The sequence below is a fragment of the Prionailurus viverrinus genome, chromosome A1 (genome assembly GCF_022837055.1).
Source record: "Prionailurus viverrinus isolate Anna chromosome A1, UM_Priviv_1.0, whole genome shotgun sequence".
Classification (NCBI taxonomy): domain Eukaryota; kingdom Metazoa; phylum Chordata; class Mammalia; order Carnivora; family Felidae; genus Prionailurus; species Prionailurus viverrinus.
The window spans coordinates 140445603-140467869 of record NC_062561.1 but is presented as its reverse complement, the minus strand read 5'-3'; the positions used below and the strand labels follow the sequence as shown (position 1 = coordinate 140467869).

General features: G+C 37.3%; 1 protein-coding gene across 2 annotated transcripts in view; it reads left to right on the top strand.

The window, feature by feature from the left end:
- Positions 1 to 14544, top strand: part of CERT1 (ceramide transporter 1) — a 106360-nt gene extending 91816 nt beyond the window's left edge. For both annotated transcript variants that reach the window (XM_047844289.1, XM_047844209.1), the window contains 6 exons: positions 561 to 693; positions 1615 to 1685; positions 4857 to 4985; positions 5540 to 5669; positions 6584 to 6720; positions 11436 to 14544. In XM_047844289.1, coding sequence (XP_047700245.1) covers positions 561 to 693; positions 1615 to 1685; positions 4857 to 4985; positions 5540 to 5669; positions 6584 to 6711 — 591 coding nt within the window. In that variant the 3' untranslated portion in view covers positions 6712 to 6720; positions 11436 to 14544. The remainder of the gene's footprint in view (positions 1 to 560; positions 694 to 1614; positions 1686 to 4856; positions 4986 to 5539; positions 5670 to 6583; positions 6721 to 11435) is intronic.
- Positions 14545 to 22267: the final 7723 nt, after the last annotated feature.

The window sequence follows — 22267 nt, the reverse complement described above, 5'->3', positions numbered from 1 at the left end:
ATTATTCATTTCATGTTGATGAAATTAACTTCTTCTAAAACTTTCTGAAGTAACCTATAACTTTGAAATAATTAATTTTACTTAGCAGTTTAGGTACACAACTTCAGTATTTAAAGCAAGATAGCATAGATCTTCGTGTCATTTTAGCTTTCAGTCATTGATTCAACAAATAATTGAGAGCCTACTGTGTTTCAGATACTATTTTAGATGCTGGGTCTGAGGCATTGAACAAAACTGCTGTGCATTGGTATCCTTAAGGAGGTGATATTCTAAACCAGGCTTAGTTTAACAACTCCTGTAATTAGGTGTTCATTGCGTGTGCATGTTTTTCATAATTGAAGTTTACCTCAGATTTGTAGTTTTAACTGTTTTTTATGTGTTGTCTGTGTTAATAATTTGAAATTTAAGATTTTCTTTTAGCAGAATATTTATATTCCATATATAGATTTTCATAAATAAAATTCTAAAAAGCAGCTAAATTTAAAAACCTGCTTTCAGGTTTGTACTTTAGGGGTTTAATTCTTATTTTTTAAACAGGTTTTTAAATATATCCTCTTTAGGTATATAGAAGGGAAGTAGAAGAAAATGGGATTGTTTTGGATCCTTTGAAAGCTACCCATGCAGTGAAAGGCGTTACAGGACACGAAGTCTGCAATTACTTCTGGAATGTTGATGTTCGCAATGATTGGGAAAGTAAGCTGCCATTATTAATATATCTTAATATAATTATTTCAAATTTAATATCAAATCCAACCTAGTTTTTTGCATCTCATTTACAGTTTACAAAGTCATTGTAGAAAATACCTGGAGAATCTGACAATAGCTTGCATTTACTTTTTTTTTTAAGTTGCATTTAAATGGAGCATTTTGCTGTACAGAATGCTTCTTGCTATATTATAGCATTTGATCCAGTATTTCAATAATCCTGCATGATAGGTAGGTAAAAAAAAAAAAAAAATAGGTTAAGTGACTTGTCAGAAGCTACAGAGCCTAGTTAGTGGAAAGACTGGGACTAAAATTAAAGGTTTCTGTTTTATCATCTGCTTTTCCAGATTGTTTTGTGTCCCTTGTAAACCCTGGATAAATCCTGCTGTGGTCTGTTGAGAGTTATTCTTGGAGTGTGTGTGTGTGTGTGTGTGTGTGTGTGTGTGCATGCGTGTGTGCACGCGCGCCTCTTAGTCACCAAATTTCATAAATAGAGATAGTTTTGAACATCATAAGATGTTTATCTATGACAGTTCGACATTCTGTTTTCACAAATATAACCAACTAAGCTTAGGACAGTTTCTTCAGCATCAATAAATTAGGAATTATAGGAAAGTGTCATAGTATTAGAAAGGAATTTGCATCTGAGTAATTAATACATGTGAGTAGAATTGCTTTCTTGATGTGGAAGCTAGAGATTGAGCCAAAGAAAATGAGATTTCCTTATGATCAGGTGTCATGGCCCCTGTAGCCCTACTATTAAGTCTTAACCACCTTCCATTTAGACAGCCTACATAGGGCAGAATTCTGCTCATGTTACTACAATGTCCATCAGTATAAATGAGTTAATCACATTGTAGAAAGAGGCAATGTATCTTTTTGGCTACTAATATTTTCTCTTCATTTCAGCAACTATAGAAAACTTTCATGTGGTGGAAACATTAGCTGATAATGCAATCATCATTTATCAAACGCACAAGGTAAAGATCTCTTCATCCCAAAAGGATTTCACCCTAATTCAAACTGAGACATAGAAATTCTCTCGAGTAAAATTTGGCAGGAAGTTAAATGCCATAAAAGATCCACAGACTTTATTAATGATGCATGAATGTCACATATTTGAAAGGATATCAGCTCCTTTAAAGCAGAACCTGAGACAACCTGAGAAATAACCCAGGAACAGTGTGTTTGATAAAGACCTCCAGTTAGTTATGTGCACTTAAAGTTTAGAAAAGAAAATACTGAAACCCAAGTAAATATTTTTCTAGCATCTAGTCTTTATAGGAGAGAAGTCATAGTTACCACCTACAAAAGAGAATCATAGGAGTGCCTGGGTGGCTCAGTTGGTTAATAAGCTTCTGAGTCTTCATTTGGGCTCAGGTCATGTTCTCACAGTTTGTGGGTTCAAGCCCCATGTCAGGCTTCACACTGGCAGCACAGAACCTGCTTGGGATTCTGTCTCTGCCCCTCCCCTGCTGATGCACACACACACTCTCTCTAAATAAATAAATCTTTCTCTCTAAATAAATAAGTAAACATTTAAAACAGTGAATCATAGTTTCCTCTGGCAACAATGTTAAGTGGAATGGAAATTATGTTATTAATGTATGTTAAGATTGATAAGAAAGTCATGTAAGTAGATCATCTAAAAGCAAGGGAAAATTGCCATGCATAACTATTAAGAAGTTGGTCATATACCAGAGCATACAGAAACATTGTCCTAAATTGGTTCACTTTCATATTGCTTTCATTTCACATTCATTTCATTTCTTCCTGTGCTATCCTAGGTATTTAAATTTTAAGAATTAGGAGCTCCTAGGTGGCTCTGTCATGTCAGTTAAGCATCCGACTTTGGTTTCAGCTCAGGTCATGATCGCACAGTACATGAGATGTAGCCCCACATCAGGTTCTGTGCTAACAGTATGGAGCCTGCTTGGGTTTCTCTCTTGCTCCCCTCTCTGTTTCTGCCCCTCCCCTGCTTATTCTCCTTCCCTCTCTTTCTTTCTCAAACTTTAAAAAAAATTAAAGATTATTTCCCTTACCTGATTCTACTCTGTTCCCTGAAAATTGCCAAATAATATATTGTATAAAGGATAATAAAAGGGGTTGGGAGGATGGGCAAAATAAATGAAGGCAATTAAGAGGAACAAACTTCCAGTTATAAAAAAAGTAAGTCAGCATGGGGAGTGTAGCTAATAATATTGTAATAGCGTCATGGTAACAGATGGTGACTACATGTATTGTGGTGAGCACTGGATACCGTATAAAATTGTCAGATCAGTGTGTTTTACACCTGAGACTCATGTTCATTTTAAAGAAAGGGAAATAAAGGAATTATAATTTTGGAAAGATCCATCAAATGTGATATTGTATGTTATATAAGAAATACAGTAATTCAACAGGTACTTTATTTTTCTTTACTTTAAATGACTTTTTAATTTGAGCTGAATATATGAAAATATTTTAGGTTTGTTATGTATTTCTTAAACTCAGTTTTGTCATATGAGGCATCTCCTATGTAATGAGAGTGAGCTAGGCTTGATTTTACATGGCACCTGCTCAAGAAATGTATAATAAGTACATTATATGTCAACTTCGCTTCAATTAAAAAAGAAGTGTAACAATGAAGATTCTTCTTTAATATACAGATTTGGGGAGTCTAAGTGACACCTAAAACTTAGCAGATGTTAAAAAAATTAATTAATTGTCAATAATGTGGAATGAAGAGAAATGACCAGTAATTTAGAATCAGAAGAATCTTGTAATCTGAAGGTAATTGATCCTTGAAAACAGTCTGCTGAAAGTATTTCACTTGGTAAATCATAGATGCAGCGAAGAATTTATATAGGTTATATTAAGGTCACTTGAAAAATAAAACTAAAAACTATTAAAGTAATACCTCTTAAATTTAACACGATTTAAATTACAGTTATAATTGAATAAACAGATTGTTCTAGCATAATTTTTTTCAAAAAAATTCAATAATGCTATGCAACATCTTGCCCTTTACGTTTGGCTTCTTTTATAATCTGGTTTCTTAAAGTATTTTTATTTATTTATTTATTTTTTAATGTTTATTTTTGAGACAGAGAGAGACAGAGCATGAATGGGGGAGGGGCAGAGAGAGAGGGAGACACAGAATCAGAAGCAGGCTCCAGGCTCTGAGCCATCAGCCCAGAGCCTGACGCGGGGCTCGAACTCACGAACCGTGAGATCGTGACCTGAGCTGAAGTCGGGCGCTCAACCGACTGAGCCACCCAGGCGCCCCTATAATCTGGTTTCTTAAAGAGGGCTACTTATCTCCTGATATTTAAGTCATCCTCACTCTGTAAATTTTTATCTTCTCATCATCCTTGTGGATTTGCATTCATTCATTCAAACATGGCCCAATTTTCCTTTATTATTGGCTTTGCTCAACACTACTTTCATTGATTTCATAAAATGTAGCATGTTTAAAAGATAACCATTTTACTTTCCAATGAAACTCAATGCTTAAGAAAGTCAGTGCACAGATTTTCTCTTATTTAAAAGTACATAGTCTCAGTTTCCAGAGACCTCATTTCCATATCATTCCAACGTGTTTTATGTTTCCTGGCATACTGTAAAGTTGAAAGATTCAGTCTGATTTGGTATTCTTCAAATGTGCTTATATCAAAGAAGCAGTCTTCTTACTAAAATCTTAGCTTTTAAGTCTCTGAACACTTTAAACAGAGGTTTAATACTAAAAAGCAGAACATTACCAAGGACTAGGGAAGGAATTAATTGCTTACTGAGTATAGAGTTTCTGTTCAGGGTGATAAAAAATTTTGGACATTGTGCTGATGTTTACATAATATTGTGAATGTAATGTCATTGAATTGTACACTTAAAAATGCTTTAAATGGCAAAAATTTTTGTTATATATATCCACAATTTTAAAAATATTACTTTGATGATATTCTGCAAAGCAGTTAATTCACTGTTCATAATTAATCCTTTGCTGGGTATTTTCAGATGCTTTCCATTTAAAATTTGACAGATTGTACCTTCACCTAAGATATTTATTTTTGTTTTATTTATTTTTGTTTAACATTTGTGTCTCTGTTAGTTCCGTATTACATATGAATTTAAAAGTAATTCGGCTTTTCAAAAGATATTTACTTTTTCCACAGAGGGTGTGGCCTGCTTCTCAGCGAGATGTATTATATCTCTCTGCCATTAGAAAGATACCAGCCTTGACTGAAAATGACCCCGAAACTTGGATAGTGTGTAATTTTTCTGTGGATCACGACAGTGCTCCAGTAAGTGCACTTGTATAAATGTGTATAGTTGTATAGTATAAAGCTAAATATACAGTGTGGGACAAAAGTGACAAACACATATGACACACACTGGTACTTGATTTGATAACGTTTCTTAGATTTTGTTTTATATTGGATTGGCTCCTTGGAACACTATAGCCCTTGTGTTACTTGAGGGCAGTAGTCATGGCTGTGAACATGCAGCAGGGGCTGTTTTCCTTTCCCCCTGATGTTAAAACGCGGAGACAGAGCTGAATGGGTACATAAGTGAAGCTACTTTCTACAAGCTTCCCTCTCAAGCCATGATCAGCTACTGGCAAAACCCCTGTGGTTTCTCTCTCAGTTGAGTTCCATCTACTACTGAAGAGGAGGGAAAATCATTCCTGATGTCATGCAGCTTGGCATGTGTTATTTAGTGGTGCTAATAAGATTTTGTTGGACATTTTGATGAGCTATGGTTTTGGATAACCTAATGTGCTATTAGAACAGTAGGGATTATAAAATACAAGGCATCTATTACACTGGTGTTTTGTTTTTATTTTTTGTTTTGGCAGCTAAACAATCGATGCGTCCGTGCCAAAATAAATATTGCTATGATTTGTCAAACCTTGGTAAGCCCACCAGAGGGAAACCAGGAGATCAGCAGGGACAACATTCTATGCAAGATTACGTATGTAGCTAATGGTATGTGTTTTGAGGTTTCTTTTGATACTTTGGTAATGTAGATTTTCTTTTTTTTTTTTTTAAGTTTATTATTTTTAGTAATTTCTACACCCAGTGTGGGGCTTGAACTCACGACCCCAAGATCAAAAGTCGCACGTTCTTCTGACTGCACCAGCCAACACCCCTAGATTTCTTATTATGATCTCCATGCCTTTTTAGTTTTTCTCTTTTAGATTAATGATTTTTAATTTGGAGTGATGTGTACCAAAATTATCAGGAAACTTTGAAAATATCCACATCTGAATTTCATCCCAGAACTACTGTATCAGAATTTAAACTTCATCTCTAGATCACTATCACATATGCTTGGTTTAAAAATCCATCTATTATATATTTGCCTAATAGAATATATGTATGATTAGAAATAAAAGCAATAATGGTAAAGAAAATTAATAGTTCTTTTTCTTATTGTCAGGCTTTTTTGTTTTCTGAATTATTGCCTGCTTTGTATTCTTAACTACACCCATTTCCTACTTGTAGTAGTCACTGGAATCCCTCCCATCAAATCCTCAAATCTTCTTCGTACAGGGCTGTAACTGCTACTGTGTTTGAAGAGACAGTTATGTCCGAGTGATATTGTTTGATTATAGTAGAGTTTGACAAATTTATCTTACATAACCTGAAATGTTGCTATATTAATATTTGCATTTAATTTAGGGAGCCAAGAACCTATTAAATAGGTAATAAATGCTCTCTTGTTTGCTATGTGTCCTTGTCTGGTGGTTAGCATTAAGGAATTAGCAGTCAGGACTTTGAGATGTTAACTGTTCCAACGCGAGAAAATTTTGAAAGCAAAGGAAGTAAATGAGTGCTTCCCATACATTTGGAGAATTGTATCTTAACGGGCTTTATTTTAATTTTCCTTTATCTTGCAGTGAACCCTGGAGGATGGGCACCAGCCTCAGTGTTAAGGGCAGTGGCAAAGCGAGAGTATCCAAAGTTTCTAAAACGCTTTACTTCTTATGTCCAAGAAAAAACTGCAGGAAAACCTATTTTGTTCTAGTATTAACAGGTACTGGAAGATATATGTTACCCTTTTTTTAAAACTTTAATTAATATGACTCTGCAGATATTAAAATTTAGTTAATTGTTGAAAGTAATTTTAATGTGTTTTACAATGTTCCCAAAGTTGTAATTTTTAAAGCCTTTAAAACTTGTTTTCTTCTGCTTATATGAGGCAATGTTTGCTTATGCAAAGACATTTTAACATTATGGAGCTATAAAATTCTAGAAGTACAAATTCCCTGTATTCTTCCCTTCCCAGAAAGTACTTGAGGTTCATTGTTTATTCTTCCATACTTTTGTATGTATGTAGTGAATGATGTGTATTCTTGATTATTTGTTAATAATACTTGTTTATACTTCTTGTTTTGCAGCTTGCTTTTTCTATTTAACAATATATCTTGACTAGTACTGCATATAAAGACATGAGATATATAAAACTATCTCATTCCATTAACAACTGTTACATGAATGTTGCAGAATTTATTAACCAGTCCCATCATAATGTTGGTTCCATATTTTGACTGTCAGATAATGCTGTGTTGAACATCTTTCCATAAAGTGCTGGAATCTTTAATTCTTTTTCAAGAAATGATATGTTAACGTGGTTCAAAAGTCAGGTGTGAAAAGATGAACAGTGAAATTTATCCCTTGCCCCTGCTCACCCAGTTTTGCCTTTCCTCCACCCCCAAACTGAAGGAGTATAAGTGCTATTTGTATATCTTTTCCAGAGAATTTTTTTTTAATTTTTTTTTTCACATTTATTTATTTTTGAGACAGAGAGAGACAGAGCATGAACAGGGGAGGAGGGGCAGAGAGAGAGGGAGACACAGAATCGGAAGCAGGCTCCAGGCTCTGAGCTGTCACCACAGAGCCCGACGCGGGGCTCAAACTCACGGGCCACGAGATCATGACCTGAGCCATAGTCAGACACTTAACCGACTGAGCCACCCAGGCACCCCTCCAGAGAATTTTTTATGCCTGAGCAAGCAAATACAAGTGTATGTCTCCCACACTTACACCTTTTTGTTGTTGTTGAAGAAAATACATTGTTCTGCATCTTGTCTTTGCGCTTACTTTACTTTGAAGGTCTTTGCATATCAGTATGGACCTTCCTCATTATTTTTTTGTGGCTATACAGTATCCCATTGCATGGATTTACATAATTTTCTAACCAGTCCTCCCTTGCTAGATACTCAAGTTGTTTCCAATTTTTGCTGGAACGGTGTTACAAGTATATCCACTTACAAGTTTATATGTGGGATAAATTGCTAGATATGACACTGCCAGCACTTCCGGGGGTGGGGGGTTGTGTGTTTTTATTTTAGATATTGCCCATAAAGAAGTTGTATTAATTTATCATCTCACCAGCAATAATGTATTGGAGTGCCTATTTCTCTTTACCCTCTCACACAGTATATGAAATAAAACTTGGATTATTCCCACCTTGATAGGAAAGAAATACTTTCTCTATAGTTTTTATTGTCTTTCTCTTACTATGAATAGTTTGAACATTTCTTGGTCCATTTGAGAGAAATTTGTATAATTCTGTTTCTGTGAACTCTCAGTATGTGTTAACATTTAAATTTTTAATAGATATTACCAAAGTATAATTCATAAACTGCAGTATTTATGAATGTTCTCTTATTCTCACCTATGTTAGATACTAAATCATTGGCTGAGAAGTTTATATTCTTTTTTTTTTTTTTAACGTTTATTTATTTTTGAGACAGAGAGAGACAGAGCATGAACAGGGGAGGAGGGGCAGAGAGAGAGGGAGACACAGAATCGGAAGCAGGCTCCAGGCTCTGAGCTGTCACCACAGAGCCCGACGCGGGGCTCAAACTCACGGGCCACGAGATCATGACCTGAGCCATAGTCAGACACTTAACCGACTGAGCCACCCAGGCACCCCTCCAGAGAATTTTTTATGCCTGAGCAAGCAAATACAAGTGTATGTCTCCCACACTTACACCTTTTTGTTGTTGTTGAAGAAAATACATTGTTCTGCATCTTGTCTTTGCGCTTACTTTACTTTGAAGGTCTTTGCATATCAGTATGGACCTTCCTCATTATTTTTTTGTGGCTATACAGTATCCCATTGCATGGATTTACATAATTTTCTAACCAGTCCTCCCTTGCTAGATACTCAAGTTGTTTCCAATTTTTGCTGGAACGGTGTTACAAGTATATCCACTTACAAGTTTATATGTGGGATAAATTGCTAGATATGACACTGCCAGCACTTCCGGGGGTGGGGGGTTGTGTGTTTTTATTTTAGATATTGCCCATAAAGAAGTTGTATTAATTTATCATCTCACCAGCAATAATGTATTGGAGTGCCTATTTCTCTTTACCCTCTCACACAGTATATGAAATAAAACTTGGATTATTCCCACCTTGATAGGAAAGAAATACTTTCTCTATAGTTTTTATTGTCTTTCTCTTACTATGAATAGTTTGAACATTTCTTGGTCCATTTGAGAGAAATTTGTATAATTCTGTTTCTGTGAACTCTCAGTATGTGTTAACATTTAAATTTTTAATAGATATTACCAAAGTATAATTCATAAACTGCAGTATTTATGAATGTTCTCTTATTCTCACCTATGTTAGATACTAAATCATTGGCTGAGAAGTTTATATTCTTTTTTTTTTTTTTAACGTTTATTTATTTTTGAGACAGAGAGAGACAGAGCATGAACAGGGGAGGGTCAGAGAGAGAGAGGGAGACACAGAATCTGAAACAGGCTCCAGGCTCTGAGCTATCAGCACAGAGCCCGACGCGGGGCTTGAACTCACAAACTGCGAGATCATGACCTGAGCCGAAGTCGGACGCTTAACCGACTGAGCCACCCAGGCGCCCCGAGAAGTTTATATTCTTTTTTTTTTTTTTTTTTTAATTTTTTTTTTAATTTTTTTTTTTAATTTTTTTTTTTTCAACGTTTATTTATTTTTCGGACAGAGAGAGACAGAGCATGAACGGGGGAGGGGCAGAGAGAGAGGGAGACACAGAATCGGAAACAGGCTCCAGGCCCCGAGCCATCAGCCCAGAGCCTGACGCGGGGCTCGAACTCCCGGACCGCGAGATCGTGACCTGGCTGAAGTCGGACGCTTAACCGACTGCGCCACCCAGGGGCCCCGAGAAGTCTATATTCTTGAGTAACTTAGATTATTTTATTCTTGAGTCTTTAGATTAAATTAGTATGTTCAATAGTGTTATATAATGACTGATATTTTTAACTAATTCTGGTTTCTGATGTTTATAGTATGCCTCTCTTAAAAAAAAAAAAAAGGCTAAATTTATTGTCAGATGCTAAAACCAGAGTTGTTGCATTGATGTCCCAGATATTTAGCCTTTCCTAAGAAAAAGCTTACCTGAAAATGTTAAACAGATTCTAATCTTACCTGAAGGGTTAGTGTTTTGGGATATAGCTTGACCTTTGAGAGATTCTGTCTTCAAGTGCAAGTGCATTGCATAAGTGTACTGGCTTTTGGAATATCTCGTACTTTAGGATTGTTATGGCTAGATCTGGACACAAATTTGCTGATTTTATCTTTGCCCTGTTACCTCAAATTAACCAGAAACGTGATGCTGTGTCATGGCAGCAGGCCATGTCACCTGACTTAGCTGGTTGTCTCTCCCCAGAGCCTTAAGATTTCTAAAGAATGCTATTTGCTCTAATCAAGACCAAGTGTGCAGCTATAATCTGCTTTCTCTCTTCATCTCTACCCCCAGCCTTGCTAAAATGAGCAGGGCAGAAAATATAACCATCTATTAAGCAAAAGAAATCAGAATGCAGTTATGTGTAGAACTTGCTCTCACCTATGTTTGAAAAGAAGAATTTTCTTAAGCATTTGTAAAATACATGCTAACATTATTAACAGCATTTTGCCTCAGAACTGTTGGATTTAGGGCATTGTTTATTGACTGTGTGCATGTGTCTGTGTGAGTCTGTGTCTGTGTGTGCACACAGTACCTAGCAGGGAGGGGGTTGAAATCCATCTCAGAGGAAGGAGGTAGCATTGTTTGTGGATGTATGTGTATGTATGCAAAGACAGAACTATGAAGATTCAGTGGCCACAACTTAGCTCTGGCCTTGAGTCCAGGTTGAGCTTCTTTCTGACAAAGCACCAAATTCAAACCTTAACACCATAGTGAAAATCTTTGTTTACCTAAAGTAATATTTGTTTCATAATAAGTTTGGACAGATGTATGTATGAAGTGGATTCTAGCATTGAAATTTTAGGAAAGCTATCCTAATTTTAGTGATGAAGAAATTATAACTTCCAATAGTGTTTATGATCTTTAGTGAAATTTCATAAAGAATTAATGAGGTCCAAAGATAGTTAAAACTCATAGTCAATTCTTGATAACTGGTATTTTATAGCATAATTTTTATTGAAGACTAAGAAGAAGGAAATGCTGGTTTTGGGGGTGTAAACCCAGAGAATTCTGGTTGATTCCCTCTTTGCTTATCTATGGTATGTTTCCCTTCTTTTTTGAGTTTTCAAAACGTTCCTTCTGTTCCTTGCTGATCAGTTTCAAATATGTAAGGTTTACAATTTTAACATTTTTAACGGTGAAAATCTATAAAGCATAAATATTTAATAGAGATCTGTGTATTCCATGAATTCACAGGGTAGGAGGAATCTGTTCTGGTAGTCTTGCCACTCTCAGTAATAATGTATTTCTTAATTGTTTACTTATTTTCTTTCCTGCAGTGACTGAAGCAAGGCTGTGTGACATTCCATGTTGGAGGAAAAAAATAAAAAAATTGAATGCTCTAAGCTGGAACGTAGGATCTATAGCCTTGTCTGTGGCCCAACACCCTGGCCTTGTGTACAAAAATGAAGAAATATTGCAATAGCAAAGGTGAACATCTAACACTAGCTGTCTCCTGCTAGATCTCCTCGCTCAGCATATAACTATAAATACATGTAAAATTACATGTATATGGCTATATTTTTATTTGCTTGCTCCTAGAAGAGAAAAAAAAAATCAACTTTGAATCACAACTAGGAATTGATGCTTTAATTTTTGGAAACTTTTTCAGAATTTTTAATTTACTATGGTCCGGCCTAAGATCCTCATTTGTATCAGGTTTTGTGCACAAAAGAAAAGCACAAAAGTTGAATGCACATGGGGCATGTGCTTTCTGTGCACCAAATATCTGGATGGGGTTCTTTTTTCAGGCCTATGGTTAAATCTGTGTTCAGAATTTTTTGACTTTTTTGCTTTGTATAATCATAGAATTCATTGCTGCTGATTTCTATAATGATTCATGTTACGTAAAGTGTCTCTTAATAACTGAGGGCTGTCAAATAACCTGTGATTTCACCTTTTCTATAGTCTTACTCCTATGAAGAACCTTGGTTCTGATGGAGAAAGAGTGAAAAGCTTTATTTTTTCCCCCAGGTATCTTTATATTTCTATTGTATTTTTAGTTGTGTAATGTGTGCTACAGATTTTTTTCAGTTTGTTTACAAACACAATTTGGTAATTCCTAAATTGGTTCTGTCTGCCTCCAAACGGAAACAGAAATCTTGTGGGTATAAACTACTTTTTGGTACAGTGGTAAGGATAAAATGAGCTCATATTTTCTCAAAATTTGTAAGAGGATATACGGTATTTCTTGTTAAGGTAAATCAGGCTGTTGGGGGTTGACATTTGATTCAGTATTTCTGGTGTTCATAACAGGCATGTTTGTCAGTTCTTCTAATTTGGCTCAGTTTAAAAGATATGTTGCAGGATATGCATATAAAATGTGAGCAGTGCTCCGGTTTGCCTCTTGATCAGAATTTGCAGCAGAGCAGTAAAGGATTCCATGTGATTCAAACTGAAATTCTTTCCTTACTTGCTGTAAGAGCTTAAATGTAAAATACCTTCTTTAGTTTTAGGCCTCTGTGAAAAACCTTGAAGCATGGAGTTGAGGCAAGGAATGGTACTCACTGAAGTAGAAATGACTGCCCACTTCAAAATCTTCATTGTGTTTATACACAAATGTGCTTACATATGTCAGAGGCATTTTGTAGATGCTATGCTGACTTGTTCATCTCTGTAGAAACACAGAAATCAGACCCATTTTGTAAAGCAGAAAGTCATGTCACTTGGAACATGTCCTGTATATATTTCATACATGGTAATGGAGTCTTAATGATAAATGCAAGGTGATAATTTAATGATGGGATTAGTCTGATCACTTAATATGCACAATCCTGGAAGTGAATTACTTGCATCAGATATAGTGGTATTTATTATTCTGTACAGAGAGAAAAATACATATAAAACATATGCTTATATTACATGCACGCAGATTTCATGTTCCATAAATCTTTTCTATTTTTTAATTTACCTTTCTCTAATGATGTGCATGGAATATGCCTTATACAGAAAAATGCTGTTCATAATTTGACTATGTGGAAAAGTGCCTATATGGTGGTAATGCTAGTAAGGCAAATAAGACAAATTATCATATGAGTTTACTACATCACCAGTTAACATTTTATATTGTGATGTTTAAAAAAGAAAAGTTTATACCTCAAATGTGTATTTTATTTTACAATCAGCTGTGGGGTTGGGATGGGAATATGGGAGGGTTGGGGAGGGAAGGTTTATTAACCTTAAGCCGCTGATGGGAATCTTCTAAAAAATTCTCTATGCCCACTATAAATGTTCCTCTGTTTGCCATTTTTGGTAACTATCATGAACATGGACAAGTAACTCTTTCATAACTAAATTGAATAGCTTCATTTTACAAAGGTATGGAAAACTTAACAAAGCAATGTCTAAATCTAATTATCATTAGTTGCATTTGCACTAACTGTTAGATACACTTTTGCAATTCTGTAAATGAAATGATTACACTAAAAATATTTGTATAAAAAAAAAGAAGATACATTTTACCTTTAGATAACTGTACAGGTACTTCACTAGAGTTAATCCCATCCAGTCAGATTTAGAAATGAGTTGGGGAATGCGAAAAGAGTTTTAAAGAGCTCAAAATTGGAGAGGTACTAGCCATTTTAAACAATATTCAGACCCTCTAGAATTATTTGTGTGGCTAATTCTTTAATCAGTATCTGAATATACATGATGTTTTCCCAAACACAGTAATTTCTTCTGTCTCCCAAACAAAAACAAAAAACAAAAAAAAATGATCCTTTTACTACTCTCTTTTCAACTAGTTCACTCTTTTGTACTGTGATAGAAATTTGGAAAATACTGGTAATGATGGGTTTTGTCCCTGACTGCCCACTGTACAGGACAGGAGAGCACAGTGTTTCACTTGGAACTCAGGACTTCTGATTTTGAGGTGGAGGGTGATCACAGCAGCTCTTGGTTTGGGAACACCACAAAGGCGATCGAGGTAGACCGAGGAGGGGATGGCTGGGAGGGAGGTGTAAGAACACAAAATAAGGAAAAGGAAGAATGGGTTTCCCGTTTGTTGAGTTTCATCGGCTAACTTGTGCACCTATACAACATCAGTGTCAACTGCTATTGAGAACATTTTAGTTGGGCTGAGCTGGTTCTCTTGTGAAATTGTGCTGGTTAATTAAGCTTATCAATTGTTTGTTCAATTAAACACTTTCACCAGTATTTAGTCCGAGTTGTACAGACAATGTATTTGGATTACTGTCATTGTTCACCTACAAACTCAAAACATAATCATTTTAAAGTACCTTGGGAGTGTGTAGAGTGTAACTATTCTATAATAGCTTTATGATCCTGATGATGTTTTTAAAAAATAATAAAGTTGGATCTTCCATGTTACAATCACAAAATTAAAACCAGTATTTAAAAGTGGAAAAGTATTAAAATATTATGGACAAATGTACTTGCTTGCTTGTTTTCCTTAACCCCTAGATACTGCCTGCATAATTCTAAATTTTTTTTAATGTTTTTATTTATTTTTGAGACAGAGTATGAGCAGGGGAGGGGCAGAGAGAGAGACACACACAGAATCCGACACAGGTTCCAGACTCTGAGCTGTCAGCACAGAGCCTGATGAGGGGCTTGAACCCACGAACTGCAAGATCATGACCCGAGCTGAAGTCGGACACTTAACCGACTGAGCCACCTAGGCGCCCTTGCCTGCATAATTCTAAATAGTTAAGAGCTTGAAATAACTCCAGTTTAATATTTTTTAAACTAGGGGTTGTAACCCAGTTAGGGATCAAGAAAGCCACGTAAATATTTTTCAACAAAATAGAACAGAATGGAATAGATCAAGTACATAGCATGTGAATATATGTATTTTTTTAATGCTTATATTTTTCAGAAAGAGTGAGACGTAGCATGAACAGAGAGGGTTAGAGAGAGGTGCTGACACAGAATCTGAAGCAAGCTCCAGGCTCTTGAGCTGTAAGCACAGAGCCCAGTGTGGGCTGGAGTTCATGAGCTGCGAGATCGTGACCTGAGCCGAAGTCGGGCATTCAAATGACTGAGGCACCCAGGCGCCGCGTGAATATTTAAATATTTTGTGAATCTTTTTTCATATGTGTGTGTGTGTGTAGTGGATTATAGTGTGAAATGAATGTCTTACTTATGAAAGCTGATGCAAAGTTTTTTCAGATTGCTAGAAAGTAAGGCCATATATAGTTGGGTATTTCTAAAATGAAAGCACAGTGCCAGTCATGCACACTTAAAATTCAACTACATGTAGCGGTAAATAAATCCTGTCTCGTTTATTTAAATTACATGGACAGCTCCACTTGTTACACTTAGGGAATCTATGCTCTAGGACAACCATGAGAAGGGAAGTGTGGATTTGCAGTTCAGTCAGTGGGTTCCTCCATGGTTATATTGAAAGACACTGAGCATATTTCTCTCCTCATGTTCAAAGATATATACCATCTAAAAAAACATGACCTCTAAAAACAGGCCAACTACTTAAACTGGTGGGGTGCTGGCGAGAAAATCTGGCTGTTGCATTGGATTTTTTTATTTTAATGTGTTGGATTTGTTGACAGAAATAGTTTGTGGTCCCTGTGGCACACTTGTAAGAAGTTTTTGAATAGTGACTTTAACTATATGCAGTTTTTGCCTTAGGCTTGACCTGAAATGTAACCTGCAAATAAGGCGTACTTCTATTTCAAATTGGGTTGACTTTATGGCATGTTCCAAATTTTGCCATGTGTAAACTAGATTACAACAGGACTCATATTGTTAGTATTTGCATTATTTACCCATTGAAACACATTTTCTGTGAGCCTTCCAGGTCTGTATACTTTGGATAGCATTCAACAAATACCATAAAGGTAAACTTTTTGGCCTCTTAAACTCTCTTCCACAGAATTCGAGTTTAGTACTAGAACAAATGTTAACTGTTCTTAAAGCTACAAAAGGAGATCCAACCAGGATTTTACCCAGGTTTTATGATTGTTGAGGTGCTGAGTGATGATGTCTCTCTCATTAAGTGTCTGGAATATGAGCAACTAACTGCCTTTTATCTACCTTCTTCCAGCATTGCCGCCCCTGCTGGTTGGTGGTGGTATCGCCCCTATTTTACAGTAAGGTATCAGGCCAGGCTGGGTTCCGGGCCTACTTGAATGATTCCAAAGTCTTTTCTTTCCATTAGATTCTGATGATTTTTAACGCTTTAGGTATTTAATACCTATTAGTGTTTGATGGAGTAGAATTGACATGCATGAAGACTAGCACTTTTGAGGTATGGGTATTAACACCACACACTTCATTATTGGCTTTACAAAAATTCCAAATACCTGTATGTCATAAAATCCTACCAAATGTACAAGTTTTATCTTAAGATTAAATTTGACCATCATTTGATGCCTTGACTGCCTTCCTGTCCTCCAGCTTAGAGGGGTAAGACAAGGAACTCTTATCATTTAAAAAAAAAAAAAAAAGCCACAAGCCCAAGAAATTTCATTTATTGGGTTTTTTAATCCACAGACAACCTCCAGCATAGCTACCACTGTTTTGTGAACCACCCGTGTTTAAATTTTTTTTTTTTTCAACGTTTATTTATTTTTGGGACAGAGCACCCGTGTTTATAAAATAGCAAAACGACCCCTGAGGTAGCAAGTAAAGCAAGCTGTAGATGCCCTTCCAGTCATTTCACTCTGGTTCTTTCATGTTACTCTTCCTTAGAATTGGGAAGCCAAAGTGGGAACTGGGTCCAGCAGCAGGGGGATCCATGTGCAAGAGCTACATGAGGTTAGTCCCCCGTCCATGCAATTTTAGCCTTGTGTACAGATAGCATTAATTCTCCACACTCAAAACAATTCCAAGAGCAAGTATTTATTGAGCACCTACTCCATGCCATGCGGTGTTACAGGATCAGGGATACAACAATGAACAGAACATCTGGCCTATGTTGTTTTTGTCATAACCAAGCTTTTTAGGAATGTATATAAACTAAGAGGAAATAGGCTTTGCAATCAGGAACATTTGAATAAGGTGCATTGAATGATATACTTAGCTACCTTCAAGATATGCAAGTGTTTTGTTTTTTGATTCTTGGTTCTCAGTTGTGTTCTGAAAAAGTAAGAAATGGGTTGTTGCTGTGTTTTAACAAGTTACCAACTTCTGTCAATGTTGATAGCACCAAATTGGTAAATTGTCTAATTGTTCACTTTATTTTAAAACTGCTGTGTAATTTGTGGTTTGTGAATTTTCACTTTTCATTACTAACATCCAGTAGAGTTTGTTATTTCTAAGTGAATTTTTCACCATGTTCCTGGGAATCCTGTGTTTAACATACCAGAAAGGAACGAATGGCTTAGAAGACAGAAGACGAGAAGACAGACGAAATTTTTGGATTCTCACTTGAGCAGTTTTGATCTTGCCAAGTCATTTCAATGTCTGCATCTATTTTTCTTTTCTGTACAGTAATAATCATCTACATCTACAGGGTTGTTTGGGGAAGAGTGAGACAACATATTTAGAATTTCTTGAAAACTTTTAAAGCACTCTGCAAATGTTAGGGATTATTTAGTCAACCACATGCATGCTGCATATTGTCTTTTGAGTTTAAAGACAAGAAGGATGTAAACATTTTTGGGCTTTGGGCTGAACTGTAAGTTACTTGCCTTGTCTGTCTGCGGTTCTGCCTGCAGGTGTATGTCTAGTGAGGGAGAAAACTAGAGAGACAAAGCCACTTCATGGAACCCAGAAGGCTCTGTGAAGTAGTTTGATTCATTCTACCAGCACTGAAGGTCTGTTTTGAGCATTATTGTGTAACACATCTGAGAAAAAACTCAATGGGGTTTGATGCCTGGTTTTGTTAGGATGTGGAATAAGTCTTGCTAATGTCATTTTTACTTGTACATAATTCTCATTACAATGTCAGAAATGGGGAGGGGAAATAATGAGTTTTTAAAACTTGAGAAATGGAAGCAATAGCATCGTGTCTCAAACTAGAGCTGCCTGGCCGTCTGTCCCGTGTTTATAAAATAGCAGCTGAATGGGAAAGAGTTCTGAGCTGGAGAATCCGTGTAGAGAGTCTCCTAAGTGATGTCTTTGCCTTTCTATTTATCATCAGTTCTCCCTCCTGCCACTATGAAATTGTACCGTAATACATAATGCCTCTTGCTTAAATGTTTTACCAGTGCTCTCTAGAACGGAGTCCACACTGCTTGACTTCAGTCTAATGTCAAAAGTTATCTTGTAAGAGTTTAGCCTTAGTCTGTCTGCCTTACCAGCCCGACTCACCTTAGTCCCTCTACAAATGAATCATCCCTGTCGGGTGGATTTACTCCATGTCTGTCACTCAGCAATCAGAAGCAAGTTACCTTCTCAGGCACTCCTCTCTCCTCCCTTCAGTCAACATTCAGAACCTGCTTGAGGGTCCCAATTTCTGACCTTAATTACACCAGCCCTTCAACTCTTCCTCTTCAGTTCCATTGTGCTTTTCCTCCTTCAGAGTTGGATTATATAACAGTATGACATTGTTGTATTAACTAATAAGCTAGACTCCAGCTTTTCAGCCCCACTGACATAAACCTCAGAACATAGCTCCCTCTCCACCTAAAATCAGCAGTTTCAATAGAATGTTTAAGGCAGTAAAGAGGGAAAAAATGGATAGGCTGTGAAATACAGTAAATGGAGCAGAGAGGGGCAGAGGGTTTTAACTTCAATGAAAGGTGCAGATTTGAAAACCGAAGAGATAAAGGGAGGAGAGGTTGTCCAAGAAGGATATGTTACATACAAAAGGAGAAGATCTAGCAAGAGGGACACAATTATCTTCTCTTCCCTTAGGATGTAAGCCCTTAGAAAGAGATCCCAATCTCCCAGCCAAGGATAGTAGCAGCTGTGCAAGGAATTGTAAAGCACTGTCACAGCCCACATGGGTCTAGGCTGCAAAGACAAGTAGACTTAGCTGAGCAGCTGATGAAACATGACAAAATGGAAGACCATTGGCTAAGCGACCTCTGCCCAGAGCCCCTGTGGTGCTGTGCATTAGGTAACTAAGCTGTTCCCTAAACTGGACAGACGTGAGATCCATACCACAGCCACTAAAAAGATATTTCCATCTTTGGATAATAGAATGAGTCTGTGTGTGTGTGTGTATATATATATATATATATATATATGCATAAATACAGCATTTCATAGAACATAGAGAGCTACTTAAGGCCTTAGAAGCCACTAATCCAGCAATCTCCTTTGACAAGGGAACCAAGGAAAAGAGACTAAGGTCTCACAGCCAATGAGTGCCAAAGCCATGGCTGGAATGGAGGTCTCTGGATTCCCAACTCAACACTGCTGTGCTCCTCCTGTTGTAAATGACTATTATTTTCTCTTTGGAGGAAGTCCTAATTATACTCATTTTGTCGGCCATTTAACAACACTGAGGACCTTTAAGATGCTGTACTAAGGTGACAAGAAAAGGCATGGTCCCTTCACTGTCTTCATTAGACTTCTGTCCAGTCTGGAGGAAAATGTGGGCAAGATTTACCACTAAAATACAAGAAAAAAAAGATCTTCAGTTTTATTTCTATATATATATATATTTTTTATCATTCAAGTCTTTTATTTGACGATATACATAATTCAATATAATTTATCAAGAAATACACATTTATTGGCGATGTATGCCCAACATTTTTTTTCTGGTGGTGTTCAAGGTTTGTTTTCTACTGGCTGAAGTAGGCACTGTCCTAAACAAGTTAAAAGATGAGCATTTTCCCAAGAGCTTCCCATGTAAAATTACAATTATCCAGGCTATACCAGCAAGCCAACTTTAAGCTTTTGCTACTTACCAAGGGTTGTACAATGTGGGCGAGAGCATCCAGATGGCCAGAGGTGAATGGGCTGCTCCATACACACTGACTCTATCTTGCTCTTAAGAGCAATAAAGTTTAAGAATGAGGTAGATCTCTCACAGGTTATATATACCCTAGATCACAAAAGACTAAGGCAGGCAGTGCATTAAAACGGGATGGTTTTACTTTAAGAGCCCTTTGAGGCTAGAGCCCAAGTCCAGACAGTGAAATGGGCAGGGAGGAAGAGACTCCTCTGTTTGATCTCTTTTGTGAGCTTCAAGGGGTACGAGAGAGCTGGCAAGTGAGGTTCTTCTGTCCCATATCATTTAGGGCAATCAATACTCTGGATTTGCTTTATTGTGTCCAACGTTCCTAACATGCAATCCCAGATGGTTTTAGGATGGAGACAGACAGAATTGCTCCATTGGCCCCCACCCCCACCTCATCTACTAAGCCCTGTTGACCATTTCAGATTTCAAGTGACAGGAAAGCAAAGGAGTTCCATAATCAACATCGGCTAGATGACTACAGCCCTTCTATTCTGGATTACTTCCTTATGCTGAGAGTTTCCTCAACAAAACACACGAGGTGCTGCTCTGTTAGCAGCTGGCACAGGGTCCTTCTTCCTTTAAATGCTCCCTGCCATCTGGCTTCAGAATTAACCAAATGGAATGGTCTGTTGAGTCAGTTTCTTGACTCAACAGTCAAGAGTAATCCTGCTCCAGGCCTGAGATCCCCAGAAGTTAAACTACAAGAGTCAAACTTGGGGGGTTACAAGGAGGGTGAGGCGAGGCTTCAAACTTTGGGGCTACAAGGTAGGTGAGTGAGGCCAGTGAGTGGATAGTGGTAGATACAAACCTCTTTAAAAGTAGGTTTGCCTTTTTTTTGTCCCCCCTACTCTTATGTGGGACCTTTGGGAGAGAGAGTAGGGACCAAGGGGAATAATGAGGACAGTGAGGGGAATAGGCTGCTAAAACTACAGATGTGATGACTTTAATGTTGGGGGATGAGTTGTCACAGGGTAGGTGGGAGGGGAGACACCAAAGTCAAATAACCCATTCTAGTTGGTTGGTTGTTCTGTTAACTAATTAATCTCTAGGATTAATTCTAATTAAGTCTTACTGACTGGCACTTGGTCTCTCCATAGGTGTTTTCCAACCGTGTGCTTCTGAATAAACAATATTCTAACACTCTCACGTTCACAGGAATACCAGGTACCTCATACTGAAATCCAAGACTGGTAGAGCAGCAGCAGCTGCAAGGTAACTGTCATGTTCTGGCCCCACCCCAGACCAAGGGGATCAGAAACTCCAGGGGTGGGGCCCGGCACTCTGTACGGACAAGTCCTCCAGGTGAGTGTGCTGCACACTCAAATTGGAGAAGCACTGGATGAGAACACTCTCATGCTCTACCTCCTAAATCCAGCCGTTAGCCCAGGGCTCTTCTATTGGCCTTAGGGAGCAGCTGCTTGAGAACCGTTCACGTGTTCTGTGACAATCTGGTACCCATGCCTCCCATCAAACTTGCTCAGGAAGGAAAGGAAAACAAGAGGGTGGTGTGTTCCATGTACATCACAATGAAAAGGTAATCTGTTCAAATGTAATTGTAAACTAAATCATTTGCCATGCTCTCTCGACTTCCAGTGTAGAGGTTATCCATTCATTATTTTTGCTGACTGGGCAAAGTTCATTATCAATAAATTCAAGTCTTATCCGTAACAGATAGTTTTTGAAAAATATTAGTCTTCAAAACAATTCTATAATGACTTTGCCACCCTTATTTCAACCTTCTGCACACAGTGGATTTATATTTGATGTGTTCTGCTGTTCTGTGTCCTCTTATGATGTTCCTTTGAATTTAATTCTCTATCCTCTCCTAAGAGGAGGAAAAAATCCTGTCCTGCCACATGCAGCTCACTGCTCATCCATCATCCAGTAGATAAGGGCACTGAAAACTCTCCACGGTCACCTGTCCAGCCTGCTTCACTCTGGAGGGGGTTGACCCTACAAGTGATCACATGTCATTTTCAGGAAAAAAATTCAAACTGATTTTCTAGCATCTGGGCCTTGGTTCTTAAGTGATTCATACTCCCCTTTCACCTCCAACTATAGCAGAAGGGCAATCAACAATTCCAAGTAAATGGCAATCAGCCTTGAAAGAGTCCAACTTCAGCTTTGCTAAACTCTACTCCCCCAGTCAGCTGATACAGCTGAAATGTACAGTGGCCATTTGGTTTTGGCTGCCTAATCTTTATGCCCCATTCCTCTCAACTAACCCTCACATTCCCAATATCCAAAAATGGTCCAGCTGGGAGATCAATCTGAACT